At 36.2% G+C, this 17586-nt stretch overlaps 2 protein-coding genes across 3 annotated transcripts; one reads left to right on the top strand and one right to left on the bottom strand.

The window, feature by feature from the left end:
- Window positions 1–298: 298 nt before the first annotated feature.
- Window positions 299–2972, top strand: LOC132047462 (1-aminocyclopropane-1-carboxylate oxidase homolog 12-like). Its single transcript, XM_059438502.1, has 3 exons — window positions 299–457; window positions 2142–2426; window positions 2703–2972. The coding sequence occupies exons 1-3, from the start codon at window positions 299–301 to the stop codon at window positions 2970–2972; spliced, it is 714 nt and encodes a 237-aa protein (XP_059294485.1).
- A 722-nt stretch (window positions 2973–3694) lies between these two features.
- On the bottom strand, window positions 3695–17224 carry LOC132034253 (NAP1-related protein 2-like). 2 transcript variants are annotated; one of them, XM_059424545.1, is made up of 10 exons: window positions 16994–17214; window positions 13581–13703; window positions 13439–13489; window positions 12904–12975; window positions 12692–12805; window positions 12540–12601; window positions 11923–11995; window positions 11688–11744; window positions 11564–11596; window positions 3695–3967 (listed from the first exon to the last, which is right to left on the bottom strand). In XM_059424545.1, the coding sequence occupies exons 1-10, from the start codon at window positions 17105–17107 to the stop codon at window positions 3896–3898; spliced, it is 771 nt and encodes a 256-aa protein (XP_059280528.1). In that variant the 5' UTR covers window positions 17108–17214; the 3' UTR covers window positions 3695–3895. The 2 variants fall into 2 exon arrangements, with proteins under 2 accessions (XP_059280528.1, XP_059280536.1); XM_059424553.1 differs by lacking the exon at window positions 11564–11596 and having other exon boundaries at window positions 16994–17224.
- Between the last annotated feature and the right edge of the window lie 362 nt (window positions 17225–17586).

The raw sequence follows: 17586 nt of genomic DNA, 5'->3' as shown, positions 1-17586 counted from the left end.
ATCCGTCACGCCAAAGGTTATTGCTTTTTATTTGTACTCTTTAGGTGGCTTGGCTATAAAAAGGGACAATCAGATAAGGATGTGGGGATCAGAAAGGAAAAAACAACTTAATTAGCAATTAATCCAAGGATGCCAAAAGCAGTTAATATCCCCACAATTGATCTCTCAACTTTCTTCTTGGATAAAGAAGAAGATTAAGAGGGCAAGAAGAAGGTCAATGAAATGATAAGCCTGCTTCGAATACGGCTTATTTCAAGTAGTAAACCATGGCATACCAATAAACTTGATAAAACAAGCTATGGAGAAGTGCAAAGAATTCTTTGATCTCCCATATGAGGATAAACTCAAATTTCACACTGGATCAGATGCTTCACTTCCTCTTCCTCATGGATACCGCAAGCACAAAGCTGATAAGAATGAATATTTCTTTATGTGTCCAGCTGGAACCACTGCCAATGTTTTTCCTACCAATCCACCAAATATTATTTATTTTTATTTTTTTAAAACCACTACTAGGTTGATGACACCTAGCAGCTCCATTTTTATTTAATAATGAAAGTCTTTACACAACAAAGTAAGGGAATAAAAGACTATGTACTGTGTCCGCTCAAATTGGGGCCTAAATCCCTAATTTGGAAACCAACACTAATATAACTTTGTTGAGAGAGAAACTTTCGGTTCTTCTGATTTCATCTCTTTCAAACCAAATCCACCAAATAGTCAGTAAGAGTTTCGTAAATAAACTTTTTATTCATTTCCCATTTAAACTCTTCTCCTTAGATGAAATTGCAGGAATTTCACTTCAAATGGCCTAGTCTTTAATTTTTGCCTTTTAGCAATCAACACTTACACACACACACGCAATATATATATATATATATAATAAAAGTCATGCGGGACGTAACTTATAGGATATTATGGTGCGAAAATATAAACATATGTCCTGTAAAAAATTATTTGTTACGAGGGCCAAAAATTAAAGACTGGCACAAAATAGGGGAGAAGTGCCAATGATCCTTTTCCTTAGGAAAAATGACATAGGGTACCTATTTAAGACTTTTTATTACAAAATATATAGATAATTTTCCTTATTTACAAAACATAACGATATTCTACGAAACATGACGGATTTTCATATATTTTTCATTTTTTTTCTTTTTCTTTTCAGAATTTTTTTTTTTTTAAATAATTTTTTTAAATTTTTTTTTTTTTAAATCAATTTTTTTTTTCTCAAAGGCTTAAAAAATTACCTCAAATTTTGTGTAGGAGAAATGTATAAAATGTGTATGTGTGAGTGAAATTTTTAATATAGTTTTCATACTCAAAATTGTGAGGGAAAACTTTAAGCCTTGAATATTGTATGAAAGTTGTTACAATGTTGTTGTAGTTGTATTAATTTTCCAGAAACCTAATATGAAGTTTATATACGAAAAATGTGAATAAAATTCTAAGTCTTGAGCAAGATATACACATTTCACACCATTCTCATACATAAAATTTTGAGCGTAATATTTAAGCCTTGATTGAGATATACACATTTTTTAGCGAACTTTTTAAGCCTTGAACAAGATATACACATTTCATACATAAAAATTTGAGCGATTATTTTAAATCTTGAATGTTGTATTAAAGTTATATACAATATTGTTGTAGTTGTATTAATTTTACAGAAATCTAACATGAACTTTATATACGAAATTGTGAGCGAAATTCTAAGCCTTGAGCGAGATACAAATTTCATACACACAATTTTGAGCGGATTTTTTAAGCCTTGAACGAGATATACACATTTCATACATTGTTCATACCGTTTTCATACACTAAACTTTGAGTCAACTTTTTAAGCCTTGAGCGAGATATACACATTTCATACAACTTTCATACATAAATTTTTGAGCGAAAAAAATAAAAAAAATATTTTTAAAAAAAGTATGTTTTGTATAGAATTTGTAATGTTATGTTTTGTAAATGGAAAACTATCGTCACATTTTGTAAATATTTCTCCTTAATATGTATATATACGTACTTTACCCTCTTCGTTATGCTGATTTTCTCAAAAAAACAGAGTTTTCATCCTTTTTCTTTTGTTTGAATCGCGTTACAGGCCCATTATGGAAGAATTGTTTACTAAATTTTCGCAGACATTCCAACTCTTGGAGGGCATTCTAAACGATTGCCTAGGTCTCCCACCCAACTTCCTCAAAGATTACAACAACGACAGATGGATGGATCTTTTGTTGAGCTATCGTTATTTCCCAGCAACTAAAATTGAAGATAACGGTGCTACCTCCCACCAGGACCCCACTGTTTTGGCTCTCATATTTCAGGATGATACTGGGGTCCTCAAAGGACTCAAGGATGGGGGATGGATACCTATGGCTCCAATTGAGGGTGCCTTGGTCTTTCACATATGCGACGTTCTTCAGGTAAATAACAAATTTAAAAGTCTTAAGGGTTTTAGAGTTTCACTTTAAAGATGTAATTGAATGGGAACCTTGGAGCAACAGTAGTTGTCTCTGTGTGTTCTATAAGCCACGGGTTCCAGTTGTCATAGCAACCTTTAATGCTTGCATTTGTCTACATCACACTCCTTGGGATGTAGTCCTTCCCCGGACCCTGCTAAACCGGGATACTTTGTGCATCGTGTTGTCTTTTTACTTCAAAGATGTAGTAGAATTAATTCACCTTTGCTAACTCCGCAGGTGCTAACGAACGACAAATTTGTCAGCCCCTTCCACCAAGTGGTGAGGCCCAAGGGAAAGAGCCGTTATGTTTTAGTATTTTTCTACAATTTGAATGGAGAAAAATGGGTAGAACCATTGCCACAATTTACTAAAGAACTCGGGGAGCTTCCAAAGTACAGGAGATTCCAATATAAAGACTACTTTGGTATGAGAGTAAAAAAGAAGTTAAACCCTCCAGCCAAGCACGAAGACAAAACAACATTGATCACCTTTGCCTCTGCAACCTAGAGACAATTAAAGTTCCTTTACTTATGTTGTTTTGATTATCTATTTGTATATTGGGTTCAATTTGCCAATAGTATTTTTATTTTGGTTGTACAAATAATTATGAAAATTGTGTCCATCTTTATGTATATATCTTCGTGACTAGCTAGACGAGTTTATCCTTATGCAAAACTTCCATTAGACTCATCTTTATCTTTTTCTAGTTCAAACTCTCAGAGAGCAAGTTTGAGATGCAAAGGTATATTGTATTCCCAAATCTGGCAAGATTTGATCTGTAATGACATGTTGATATTCCTACTACGGCATCTTGACTTTTTATCTAGCAATTAGCAAACGAATTAAGGCTCTCTAAAGCAATGTCATGTTCATCAGTTCCAAGTCATGAGTAAGAAATCAGCAGTACGAGTTTTCCCCAGATAAATAATGTATGTAATGAACGAAAAAAACATGTACTGATGAACTTCTCCTATTTCTAGTTTAAGCTCTCACTCCAATTAGTATAGAACAGACTCCTTAACCAAAACATCAAAACCGGTTCAACCTAATGTCCAGTTTCTTCCAGGTTAAACTCTTGACTAACCAGAATTAGCTGTTGCATGCCCATAGAAGAAAAAAGTAGTCACCACTATCAGTACCCGTGCTTTTGCAATATTTTCGTCTACTTTCTTTTTGGGGGAGGGAGATGGAAGAGTTTACGGGGAGCAAGGAAAATTTGAAGCCAAGCCTAAATGAAACAAGGTTCAGGGAACTCTGGAATTAGATATTTGCTTATAACAGTAGAGGAAGAAAAAAAAAAAGTATAGTCACCACTGTAATTTTGATCGTTTGCAACATTCAGAGCCTCTTTACAGACACCAAATCCCGATGATTAAACCATTCAAGATGAGATCCTAAGATAAGATAGGTGTTGAATGGTTTATCTGCTTTCACTCTTCGTCACCATCTTCGTCATCCTCATCTTGTTCCTCATCGTCTTCAGAGCCTTCACTGTCCTTACCCTGCATTAACATTTAGCATTCAAGTCAAATCAACCAATTCAACAATCTGACCAGAAAAGATTATCTTCAATCTTAATAGCGTGGTGAAGACTTATAAAGCTAGTAATAGAATTTTATGCTATAATGACTCATTAAGCAGACTCAAGAACCACTGTACACAGTTCTTTTTCACCTGATATAACCGACATTTGACAATAGGAAAGTTAATAACTAGTTTGTGCCCCTTTCCCGAAAATTTACAATGCATATATCAGTAAGATACTAGTCCTCTGCCCAAAAAATGAAGGCCATTATAGTGATCATTCTCCACCAATGACAGGGAAACAATTCAACCATAGCACAACTCCACTTTATACACAGCATCGAAGAACACCATAAGTTTGTCAATCATTCAACTAAATTCTAAGTATATTGTGACATTTTAGAGTAGGAATCAATTAGGGAGATTCTTTTTGGCAACCTTGATTCTCTCCTATTCTAGAATAGGACCGTACCTCTGAAATTATAAGATTTCTCTCAATATTCTTGGGTACCAGAACTTGTGCAAGGATTTATCGTTGCACATTTACCAGTGCCATCCAAGAAGAAAACTTCATCATTATACATTTTTCAGACGAATGTGCAACTAATCATTAGATTCCCTTAGTGTTTTTGCATCAACCAACATCGCCACTAGGATCGGAAGTCTATGGTGACCAAATCCTAGAAAGGCAGTAAGCAAAGAACCCTCCACGCGCCGCCACATGCCAATTGAAGCTCAAAATATTCGAAAAAGATCTTAGCATGTGTTGTCGTGTGTGCAGCCTCTAACGACATTCCGAAAATATTCTTTTGCCGGTGGAGTCGATTCTTCACTTCAAGTTGACCCATCTAAGGTCTCGTATGTTTGCACTTCATGAAGGACTAAATCTTAATCATTCAGATCTCAGTCATGATGAGCATTTGTTTTTTAGGTCTGAATCTTGATCATTCAAATCTAAATTATTAAGTGCATTTGTTTTTAAAATTTTACCACCACTTAATGGGTTTAGATAGATCTGAATAATTCAAAATATGACAGCCTTACTATCATTAAGATGCCTATTCAACGAATTCTACAAAGATTGTAGTGAGGCTACTCTATCCACTTTCACTGCTTACTGCCGCCACCGCCCATACTGCCGCCACCGCCCACCATTATCAACTACCACCACCGCCATCAACCACCGCAGTCATCTGTTACCCTCATTTTGCAATCGTTACCACCATTTACCATTACAACCACTAAACACTACTGACAATCACCACCATAAACCATCATTATATATCACCAACCGTTGTCACCATAATTAGCTATCACGATCGCCCAACATAACTATTAGCTACTACCACCAAGTACCGCAATCGATAACCACTGTTAATCACTATAGTCAACCACCATCATCACTAGCTACTACCCACAATCACAGCCATCATCCAACACAATCCCCAATCGACACTCAGCAAACCACCATCGCTAGCCATCATTGCTACCAACTGGCATATAATTATTTAAAAATACTTTATTGATATAGAGTATTAAATGAACATCTTTTTTTCCTTTATTTTTTTATGACATAGGAACCCATACGCTTACCCTTCTAAAAGCAGAATAAACCTTCTCCCGCAATAGGCTCGCAAACCACACAGGAGAGGTAACCTGTTTAAATGAACATCTTAACGCACATCTTAATATTGATATAGTATTAAATGGTCATCTTAATGCACATCTTAATATTCAGTGTTATTAATCTTAATAAAAACAAATGAGCACTAACTCCCCCGCACTCCGACAATCAAAATCTTAGGGATTCACTTAAGTTTTCCAGCGAAGTTTCTCGTTGTTAATGCTTTCAATGCACACCCACATTTCCAGTATTTTGTAAATCAATTCAAGCAACAAGACATTCAACTGTCACTTTAATATTCTAGTGAATTTTTTTAACAATCAAAATATTCCCGTAAACTTTCATCTCGAAAAATAATATTCCCCTTAACTTTCCGACATTCAAAATATTTTGGAGATCTCGGACAGTAGTTCATTAGTTATTTCACCATCTTATTAGAAATTGTTGTTTGAACCTCTTTTAATCTAAATGTTGGAAATAAGGGTCCACCCATAAGCGGTGTTCTAAAAGCCCATCAGGGTAAACACAATAACTTTCTCTCGCAATCATATCTAGGGTTTAGATTGTAGTATAGAGGTAGCTCCAACACATCGTGACAACCATCACCGGCCAGTACTACCAGCCACGATTTGTCCAAGTCTTCCGCTTTCGCTGCACAAAGAACATGTAAGTTCTCGTTTTACGATTATGCGCTATCTAATTAGTTTATATTAATGTGTCATGTGTAATCATTCATTGGTATCAAAGCAATCCCTAGCATAATGACCCTTTTTTTTTGTCACAATTGTAGCATATCACTTTAGCAATTTTGACACATCTAGGACGTTTATTCTCGCCTAGTTCGATCTTTGCTCACTTGCAAGGCTAAGCTTGAATTGGCCCTCTGTTCTTTCCTTAGTTCCTTTTCTTTGAATCAATCACTCTTGGCTTTAGAGGTGGTTGTCATGTGCAACTCAGCTATTGGCTTCATCAAAAAAGCTCAGCTATTAGCTTTGCAGCATCAAATCATTCTTCCTCTAACTCAAGATGCCTCCGTACGTCTTTCAGAGTTGTGATTCGTTCATTGTGGATCAAATTCATTTTCATATGATCCCATGAACTAGGTAAAGAGCGTATGACTGCTTGGATCTATTGTTCGTCAGTCAACACATGACCAGCATCTTTCAACTCCCCGATCATATTTGTCATTTGCCTCAGATGTGTTTTCATTGAATGTTTTGGGCGTTTCTTATATGAATCAAATTAGATCGCAAAGAAAGGATCTTAGCACTCATAAAGAGAACAAAAGTTTTAAACATATTCTTAGCTTACTCAGTGATCCATAGCTCTTTAGTGATCCTTAAACTCCCTTAGGATGTCATCATCCAAGGTGCTCATCAACGTAATACGAACGATGACGTCCATTTTCTTCCAAGCATCATAAGTTGCATGGTCACGCCTATGTTGAAATGTGCTACCATCCTCAGGCTCACTCGCAAATTGTTAATGGCCTCCAAAATCTCTTGCTCTTCTAGCACATACTTGACTTTCAAGCTCCAGGTTTCATAATTATCGCCATTGAGTTTCAACTTTTTGTTGAGCTCAGCAACAATATTTTTTGAAGCGATGATGAAATCGACAAAGCATACCCAAAGATAATCCCGCAGAGTAGGCGTTTGGGGAGGGTAGGATGTACCCAGACCTTACCTTTATCTATGTTCAACATACATACATATCATGACATTAAGCATTGATTGAGTCAGTTACACAAGAGATAGAACTCTCTAACTACACTCTTTTCACATATTTTATTTTGTTAAAGAATGACTATCGCTTCGAAAAATATTGTTGTTGAGCTCAACAAAGGGTTGAAAATCAATAGATATATGAAACACGAGCTTGAAAGTCCGGTGACAAGTTAGAAATATAAAAGGCTTTGTAGGCCATCAACAATGTCATGAATGAGCCTGCGGATGGCAACATGGTTCAACATAGGCATGACCGTGCAGCTTATGATGCTTGCAAGAAAAAGGACTCCACCGCTTGAATTACGTTGCTAAGCACCTTGGATGATGACATCCTAAGGGAGTTTAAGGATCACCAAAGAGCTGTGGATCTTTGGAGTGCTTTGAAGAATAGGTTTGGTCCTTGTTCTAATGCAAGGCTAAAATCCTTGGTGATCAAATTTGATTCATACAAGAAACGCTCAAAACATTCAATGAAAACACATTTGAGGCAATATATGATCGGGGAGTTGAAAGATGTTGGTCATGTGTTGACTGACGAACAACAGATCCAAGCAATCATACGCTATTTACCCAGTTCATGGAATCATATGAAAATGCATTTGACCCACAATGAACGCATCACAACTCTGGATGACGTTGGAGGCATCTTTGAGTTTGAGGAGGAACGACTTGAGGCTGCAAAGCTAATAACTGTTGCACGTGGCGACAACCTCTGAGCCAAGAGTTATGCAAACAAAAGGAACTAAGGAAAGAAAAGAAAGCCAACTCAACCTCAGCAAGCTCAGCCTGCCAAGAGAGCAAAGACTGAACAAGGCAAGAATTAATGTCCTAAACGTGTCAAAGTTGCTAAAGTGAAATGCTACAATTGTGACAAAAGAGTCACTATGTCAGGGTTTCTTTCTAATACCAATTAAGAATTACACATAAATCTAAACTAATTAGATAGCGTGCAAATCATAAACGAGAGCTTACATGTCTCCTTAGCAGAAGACAGGAAGAATTGAGACTAGTAGTACTGGTTGGTGGTTGTTATGATATATCGAAGCAACCTCCTATACCACAGCCTAAGCCCTAGTTTGATTGTGAGGAAAAGAGAGCGTAGAATATTTGAGAGTTCTATCTCTCGTGTATTTCTATTGTACATCGTATGTGTACTTTTATAGGAAACTGTTAGGGTTCCGATAATTACTGAAATTATTGTATCTACCCTAATGGGCTATCACAACACCCCTTATGGTTGGACCCTATTTCCCTACGGAAACCAAAGTTATTATTACATATTTTTTTGGTCAAAGACTTGGTCATATTGGCCAACAAAGAATGCAACTGCTAGCAAAACAAGGTTTGCTTGCTAGCATTGAACATGTGGAATTGTCCACTTGTGAAAATTGTCTAGCAGGAAAATCTATAAGAAAACTACAACTAGAGTTGAATATCCTTTGCAAGTAATCCATTCAGACAACTATAGGCCCATGAATACTAGGGCTAAGGCATGAAGCAAGCTATTTTATCACATTTACTGATGTTTTTACCCCTTTCAATTATGTCTATTTAATTTCCCACAAATCAGAAGCAATAAGTTGCTTTAAACGCTATATGAGCTTACTGGATAATCAATTAGACTAGAAGATAAAAGCTCTTCAAACAAACCGTGGCCGAGACTACTTATCACAATTTAACGGGTTATGTGATGAAAGAGAATAGTTCATCAGTTGACTATCCCAAATACTCCACAACAAACTGGTATTGCCGGAAGAAGAAACAGAATGCTCCTAGAAATGTTAGGTCAATGATGGCACAAGCCAACCTCCCAATTACCTTTTGGGGTGATATTTTGCTTACTACCACTTATGTACTTAACCGAGCGCCTACAAACTTGGTTGCAACCACTCTATATGAGTTATGGACTGGAGATATACCAACCTAAGAGTAATAAGACCTTGGGGTTCTGTTGCCTATATTCCTCTCACAAATATGGCAAATTGGGCCCGAGAGGAAGACAAGTATCTTTATAAGCCAATAAGGTACTCGAAAACCTCAAAGGGGTGTATCTATAGGTCAGCAACACAGCGGGAGTGTAACTGAGTTTGAATCGCAAGATGTTACATTCTTAAAGGATGAATTTTCTAAGAAGGGGGAAGTAGATCAAGACCTATCCTTGTTTGAGATAAGAGATCAAGACATAAAGAGTCACTTTATTAGAGGGGGAGTACTTTAGCAGATGATGAATTAGTTTCTCATTAGCAACCTACTTCATTAGCAGATGCGAATGAAAGTAATTCGTCTACACTTAATGGAAGTGACCAAATGTATCTTGTTCCAAGTGAGAGCGACATGGTCACAAATCTTGTTTCAAGTAGGAGCAGGATTAATGTTCTTAATACAAGGGCGAGCAACATTGATCTAAATGGGAACATCTACGAATCCTGAAACTAGACGTGGTTCTTGTAAGAAAACTCCCCCCCCCCCCCAAATCCCCCGACGATTTGACATTAAAGGCGGTGAACCATATATGATGCTCCTACAAGATGAAAATGGGCACAAATGTAAAAGAGGTTCTCTCATGCCCTTCTAATGACAAATGAACAAAAACAATGGAAGATGATTGGAATCTATGAGAGTCATAAGTTTGGGAACTAGTTGACTTCCCTAAGGGACGCAAAGTCATTGGGAGCAAATGGGTTTATCAAAATTAAGCTCAACTACGAATGGTGGAGAAAGGGTATACACAGCAGAAAGAAATGGACTACGACGAGACTTTCTCACCTGCTATACGGTTTACCTTTGTTCTCCTTGTTCTAGCTATAGTTGCAAGCTTGCATCTTGAATTACATCAAATAGATGTAAAGATTGCCTTTCTCAATGGAGAATTAGACCTAAAATTCTTGTCCAAAACTTAAACCTAGTGTTTTCTCTTTATGATGTTCTAAGGTCAGCATTCTTTTTTTAATCAAGATTCTAAGGTCTGCATTCAATCCTCTTAACTTGATATCAGCCTCATTATTGCAAAAAGCAAATATACATTTCCGAGCAAAAGACTGTAATCGAGTTGGCAGCCTCATTTATGCAAAACTGCAAAAGGCAAAGATGTTTGTTGAATTGTCAACCAAACAACACCCTCATCAACCCCTTCCCTTTCACCTTCTGGTGTCTTATGTGTCTTATGTTTTTCAGGTCCCTCTTTGCTACTTTTGTTTGATATAAGACTAGTAAAGTCTTGTGGAAAGCATGATAAATGAATCTTCTGAGTTATGCTCACAACCCAAGCCGAAAACTACTCACGGATAATCTAGAACATGTAGCTTGAAGCCACAAATAGGAAACATCACGACAGAGATGTAGCAAATCGCAGATCTTGGGATTTTAGAGCCTCCACAGAGTAACCACGCTATCCTTAGAATTAAGGCTTCTATTGAAGACCAATAAAATGAGGAAAATTCTTGAAAAGAAAGCCTCTAGTGAATTGACACAGTTTGTCCGGGGAGAAAGAAAGGATACAGGAAGTTATCCCTGACAAATAGTTTTTCCCCAAAAACACGCTTAAGCTACCCAATTATCCATACATATTATTTAAAATATTTGCAATAATATTGCACATGAGTGTTTGGTTGTCAAATTTGGTCCATTATTTCAACTTCGCTTGAAATAGAAAACTTGAATTTTGAAAAACTGGGTTGAGTATTTCAAGCAAAATAATGATTCTCTCACAAACTTTAAACGTTTTTTCCAAGTAAAATTCATGTCCAAACACACCCATTAAACTTTCAAATCCTTTTTTTCAACTTCAACTTCAAATTCTCTTTTTATTAGCTTCAACGAAATATTGACCAAACTCCTACTTTAGCAAGCCCTCAATCTATTACCATCATTGCAGCAAGCTTACTCAACAATTAACTCACTCAAGGGAGCAACCAAAACAAAATCCTTGACTCCACAGTTTTCTTCCACCCTCAATGACCCTCCCTTTCTTATCACATCTTTGACCTTCGGAAGTGCCAACTTAAGAAGTTGATCGATTACTTGGGAAGAATATTCGACATTATCTACAACGGCCAGGCAACTTATTTGAAGATATGATGCTGGAGGTTAATAAGGAAAAGAAATATTCTGAAAATAATGTAAGCCCAAAGAGAAACACACATTACAGCCACAGTAAACAAAGTATTCATGTACTTATCCATGATATAGATATGACACTTATGAACCCGTTAATGTATCTTTACCTCGTCAGCATCAAAATCTTCTTCATCAGGCTCCTGTGGTATAACAATGCTCAGATGGTGGTATCAAAGGCAACAAACATGTTTCACGGCCAAATAATAAAAGAAAACAAGAAGCGGGGCTAACATTGTTAAAATAAGTGAGCGGGTTCGGCCACAAGTCGTCCTTAATTATCTCCGCAACCTACAAAAGCCAAAGGTCTAAAGTGTCAAAATGAAATCTTCAGCAAAAATTATACCTCAGTGCACCAAAATTAACACCATCTACCCCTCCACCCACCCACACACCCAAAGGCAAAGAAAATAGAAATTTGGAATTTAAAATCATCTTGAAGTAATCTGCAGAAGATATAAGCGTATACCTCATCCTGAATCTCTAGAGCCTCATCCTCATCCTCATCTTTTTGGTTGACTTCACTGAACCATGTAAAGAAGCTGCATAGAAGACCCAAGAGAGAAAGCAACTGAGCAAGGATGGCCAGAACTATTACATTGAAATATTTATCAAGAAAAGACTACAGAACATAAGGCCAGTTACAGCACCACTGCTACAGTATTTTCTAGCTGCATTAATCAGTAATTATCTTCATGTTTTCTAGAAGAATCTCAGCTTCTGTTCTGATTATTACAACAAAGCTCAGTGTCACGGCTAACCAAAAACCAGCAGTAGTAACACAAAAACATTCCAGCAACCAATATTGTAGAACAATTGGTGTAAGTTATTGAAAAGTTTGCACTACAATCGACCAATTATACACCATATATCTTATAATGTGCATCAACAAACACTGACGTTATCATCAACAAAGTTTGAGAGTCTGAGACGAGTAAACGTACTATCAAACATTAGCCAAACCACGGTTTCCACTTTCCAACCATATATCAGAGCATTCAGTTTTGTGTTAGAATAAAATCAATAAATAGTCAAAGTTGATTAAAAATAGATCATATACAAATTCCTAGAAATAAGTAAACTCACCTTTCCTCAGCATGAGATCGCTTGTTTCCATTCTTCTCGTGAGCAACTCCATTAGGAATGCCCTTCAAAGAGTTACCCAATATCATTAATATGAAGAAATAGCGAATGTACAGAATGTGTGACATCTGTCAAGCTGCAAATGGGCAACTCACCATGCCTTCTTTCCATTTTATTGTTGTAGCAGAAATCTTTGTGGGTCCATCTTCAAGGAAGGTATAGGTCTTTGAGAGCTTTGTATTTTCAAAATAAGGATTTGCATTGAAGTTCTGTTAAGAAGGAGAAGGAAATCATCATTCTGAATTTCCAAAAAAAAAAAGAGTAACATATATCGATGTACATTAGTTTCATGAGGGGAAAAACTCACAAAGGTGATCGAGTAGCCCGACTTCACATCTTTAGATTCTTCCACTTCAATAGAACTTAGAGACTTGAAGATCTAGCATGGGATAAGGCAGTTACATTTTGAGATGCAGAACTCAAGAAGCATTTAAAGGATAAGTCAAAATTTATTATAGATTTATAGTCGAGAGCCTCGTTGCTAATACAGCATTGACTTATCAAAAATAATACTCCCTCCATCCCAATTTATGTGATATAGTTTGACTAGGCACGGGTTTAAGAAAGAAAGGAAGACTTTTGAAGCTTCTGGTCTAAAACAAGTCATAGATATTTGTGTGGTTGTAAATCATTTCATTATGGGTAAAAGAGGAAGTTTTAAGTTAAATTATTTCTAAATATAGAAAAAATCATTCTTTTTGGGATAGACTAAAAAGGAAAGTGTATCACATAAATTGGGACAGAGGGAGTACCAAGTTCATCATTGATAAAACTTGACCAAAAAATAGCAGTTGGTCATAATCTAGAATAATAGTTTTATAACCAACAAATTAGAATCAAACCTTTTGGTCTTCTTCAGTTAGAAGTTCACCTAGGACAGGATGACTCAAAAACTGCAAGTAATGAAAGAAGTCAATTAAATGAGAAGCAATTCAGAATTTTAGCAACATATAGATAAGGAAGTATCAGGTTAGGATCACTAACAGCAGTCAACCAGAAGTCCGGAATAGCTTTAATGATGTCGTTTCGCTTATCATAGACAGGCTTGCGGATCACATTGTACTTCTGTTCCACTTCCAATACTTTATCACTTGCTTCTTCATTGATCTGATATAAAAAAATAAAATGCTCATTAGTTAACATGTAAGACCAACTATGAAACAAAATAAATCTAGCAATCAATTCTAAGTTAGATATTTTTTATTTTTGTTTCACCTAAATAGGAATATACCCTGACGGCCAGCTTTTGCTGTGAGCACACTAGCAAAAGCTCGAATATAAACACTCCCCATATGAATAGGGATGCTTCTTTACGCCTATAGAATATCAATTAAGGTTTCCCCTTTTTCACTGAAATGGAACATGTATCCTTCAACTAATTATTAGGCATTTTCACAATTGCACTTACCAACTGTTGTTATCATTATGCACATACAGAGCAGCCATATGATGGTTGTGGGAGGTGATGGTTTCCCAGTACCAGCTTCACAGTACAACCCACTGGATGAGCCCAGTCTATTACGTTTGAGGCGAAGGAAGAGCCCATAACTGTTGGATTTGATCCAGATGAAGCTTCTCAGGGGAACAACCCCAAGGTGGGAAATCATGGGAAGAAGGAGCAAAGGGGGAATTCTGAAACTATTGAAAAACTCAAGGCCTCGAACTTTCCTTCCACAGTTCTGAGAATTGGGAGCTGGGAGGTAATATTGATGTTTTAGTTTTGAGTATAATTTGTAATCTACAAATTGCAGTCTAGAAGTGATTGCAATTCTGTTGTGTCTGCAGTACAAGTCAAGATATGAAGGGGATCTGGTGGAAAAGCTCCCTTATGGTTCTAAAGGCCAGATTCTTTAAATTTGAAGATGATCATAATGGCGAAGTTCATTAAAAAAGAAATTGAAGAAGCTTTATAGGTGATATATAAAAATAAAAGGACTAGAGCATTCAATTGAAAGAGAATAACAAAATACCAAATAGCTCATATCTTGTACCTCTTGTGGAATCGAATTATATGCTATAGATTCTACCACATACATGCAAAGAAAGGGAAGCTTAGGATCCAAGGTTCTTGGCTATTACACACGTCTTTTCATATCTCATCTTGCCTATAAAGGAAGATCTAACAGTGCTACCAATATAGAAATTGTCCCAGTTCTCTGTTTTCTTTTCACAGTTTTGGTTTAAACTGGTTGTGATTTTAGAAATACGCTCCAACACTGTTATGCAAATTGAACTTTGAGGGAGGAAAAACGGTTATTAGATTATTTCCTCCAATGAGTTCTCCTAGATCTTGTAATGCCAAACAAAATGATGGATTAGAATAACGAAACTTAACTCAAAAGTAAAAGAAAACAGAAATGTGAATTGGCACCCACAGCTTCAAACCAGTTGTTATTAAAGAAGACAAATTTGGCGTTTCTTTCACTACATATATAAAGACAGGGTTCACTATCAGGTGAAAGGCGCTAAAATAGGAACTAAAACATAGGATACCTCATAACACCTCCAAAATATGACCGGAAAAAGAAAAAGACAACATTCCTCAAATCACAAAAATTAATGAAGACAATCCTTTTTTTATATATGACAATTAAATGACAACGATCTTTACATGTACCTCGAGTATAATCTTGCCAACCTAAACTACAAAGTTATTCCCTTAAGTAGCTTATGTAGTTCTCTAGTATGTGTTGTTTGCTTTTTCAAGAAATATATATAAACAAGGTTGCACTCACTGTTCATTCTTCATTCTAGCTTAACATTCACCATTAGTTCAACAAAAAGATGAAACTTCCCGTCCACAACAAGAGCAAGTCACAAAGTCTGTATTTCACAGTCGCAGACAACAACTGGCAATGGTTTGAACAAATATGAGGAAGCAAATATTGTAAAGATTGAGTCTTCCCGGGTTTAAAATGTCCAGACAAGGGAGTAAATCCGAGTGCTAATATATCAATACATGCAAAGAAGTAAATTCCATATGGCTGATAACCTTCCACTTACAACATCTGCTTCACAAAAGCATAATTGGATGAGTCACAAACTATTTAGAAGCACTACTTACCACCAAATTCTCTACTAGAAACAATATAAATGTACTTTTTTTCTTATGGGAGGTGAACCCATTTTCAAAAAGAAATAGTGGATTCAGTAACACTATATCCATTGCTCAAAAGTACTATAAAGTACTAGATGCAGTATCAACAATTGGGGCAATAAAGGTGTGTTTTTACCTCAAAGGAAAGAAAAGAAAGTTTATGAAGAAACAGAATGATAGAAATTTGGAAAAAAGGAATTACCTTTTCAAATAGGAACTAAAACATAGGACACCTCATAACATATCCAACATATGACGGGGGAAAAAGGACAGCATGCCCCAAATCACAAAAATTAATGAAGACAATCCTTTTTTATTTATGACAGTTAAATGACGACGATCTTTACATCTTGCCAATCTAAACTACGTAATTATTCCCTTAAGTAGGTGATATAGTTCTCTAGTATGTGTTGTTTGCATCGAAGAAAAACATACATAAACATGGTTGCACTCACTGTTCATTCAAGCTTAACATTCACCATTAGTTCAACAAAAAGATAACACTTCCCGTACCAACAAGAGCAAACCACAAAGTCGCATTTCACATTCACAGACATCAACTTACAAAGGTCTGAACGAATGCGAGGAAGCAAATATTGTAAAGATTAAATCTTCCCAATCCCAGGTCTAAGAATGTCCAGACAAGGGAGGAAATCCGAGTGCTAATATATAAATACATGCAAAGAAATAAATTCCATACGGCTGATAACCTTCCACTTAAACATAGGGGCGGGCGGAGTCAGAGGGGTGCAAGGGGGGTCGATTAAACTCCCTTCGTTGAAAAATTATACTGTGTAGGTATGGCAAAAATGATTTTTTTTGCATATATATGAATTGTTGAATCCCATTGGCATAAGAATTTGTTTTTTTTTAATCCCCTTACTTGAATTCCTTGCTCCGCCACTGCTTGCACAAAAGCATAATTGGACGAGTCACACACCATTTACAAACTACTTACCACCAAATTCCCTACTACAAAGAAAAAAAGGTACTTTTTTTCACAAAAGCAGCTCGGTATACATGGGCTTTTTTAACACCATTGCCTTTGACCCAAATTACTTTTCTCAAATATATACGTATATATTTATACTAAGTCAAGGCTGAACCCATTATCACAAAGAAATAGTGGATTCAGTAACAATCCACTGATTCAAAACTAGCATAAAATACTAGATGCAGTGTATTCTCAATATAAACAATTGGGGCAATAAAAGGTGTGTTTTACCTCAAAAAGAAAGAAAAAAAATATATGAAGAAACAGAAGGAGAGAAATTTGGAGAGAAAAAAAGAAAGGAATTACCTTCTCAAGCTCGTCTTGTATTTCTTGCAATTTCTCAATGGAAATAACAAGGTCACCATCAATGTTGTTGTTTTCTTCATCAAGTTTTTGCTTCTTCCCTTTGTCTGCACCCATCTTATTCTCTAAAACCCTGAGAGAGAAATAGAGAGGTTTGTTGAATGTTACTTACTGCCTTAAACCCTAAACCCCGTGCGTGTGTGTGGCCCGGGGGTGTGGGGGGAGTTTATATGTGGTGATAGTGAAACAGTGCACGTGTGACTTTGTCCGTGTGAGGGACATAGCATCGGGTTTGGGTTTACATTTCACGTAAGGCGATAAATTAAAAGTGCTAACCAGTAAGAAAGGACACATAGCTCACTAAACACTTTAATCACTTAGCTTTGGGGTAATATGGCTCACTATAATCGAACTTTATATCTTTTTTATGACGTAGAAATCCCAAATTTCTTACCCTTCAAATACGCGAGAAAAAATTTAGAACACGTATAATAGGCGCAAAACCTATATAAGAGATAATCGAATTTTATATATAAAAAAATATTTTTGGTAAAAAAAAGTTTGTGTTTGGCAAATCAAATTAAAAAAGCACTTTT

The sequence above is a fragment of the Lycium ferocissimum genome, chromosome 2, assembly GCF_029784015.1.
Source record: "Lycium ferocissimum isolate CSIRO_LF1 chromosome 2, AGI_CSIRO_Lferr_CH_V1, whole genome shotgun sequence".
NCBI classification, from domain to species: Eukaryota; Viridiplantae; Streptophyta; class Magnoliopsida; order Solanales; family Solanaceae; genus Lycium; species Lycium ferocissimum.
Note: the sequence above shows the minus strand (reverse complement) of the source record. Positions and strands in the feature narration are given on the sequence as shown.

Bases quoted from the DNA above. Each gene is read 5' to 3' on its own strand.
- LOC132047462 (XM_059438502.1), top strand. From the start codon at position 299: ATGGAGAAGTGCAAAGAATTCTTTGATCTCCCATATGAGGATAAACTC. The intron at 458-2,141 runs GTTTTTCCTACC...AAATTTTCGCAG, and splicing joins CAGCTGGAACCACTGCCAAT to ACATTCCAACTCTTGGAGGG. The intron at 2,427-2,702 runs GTAAATAACAAA...CTAACTCCGCAG, and splicing joins ACATATGCGACGTTCTTCAG to GTGCTAACGAACGACAAATT.
- LOC132034253 (XM_059424545.1), bottom strand. From the start codon at position 17,107: ATGGGTGCAGACAAAGGGAAGAAGCAAAAACTTGATGAAGAAAACAAC. The intron at 11,745-11,922 runs GTATACGCTTAT...TGGCTTTTGTAG, and splicing joins CTCTAGAGATTCAGGATGAG to GTTGCGGAGATAATTAAGGA. The intron at 3,968-11,563 runs GTAAAGATACAT...ATGTTAATGCAG, and splicing joins AAGATTTTGATGCTGACGAG to GGTAAGGACAGTGAAGGCTC.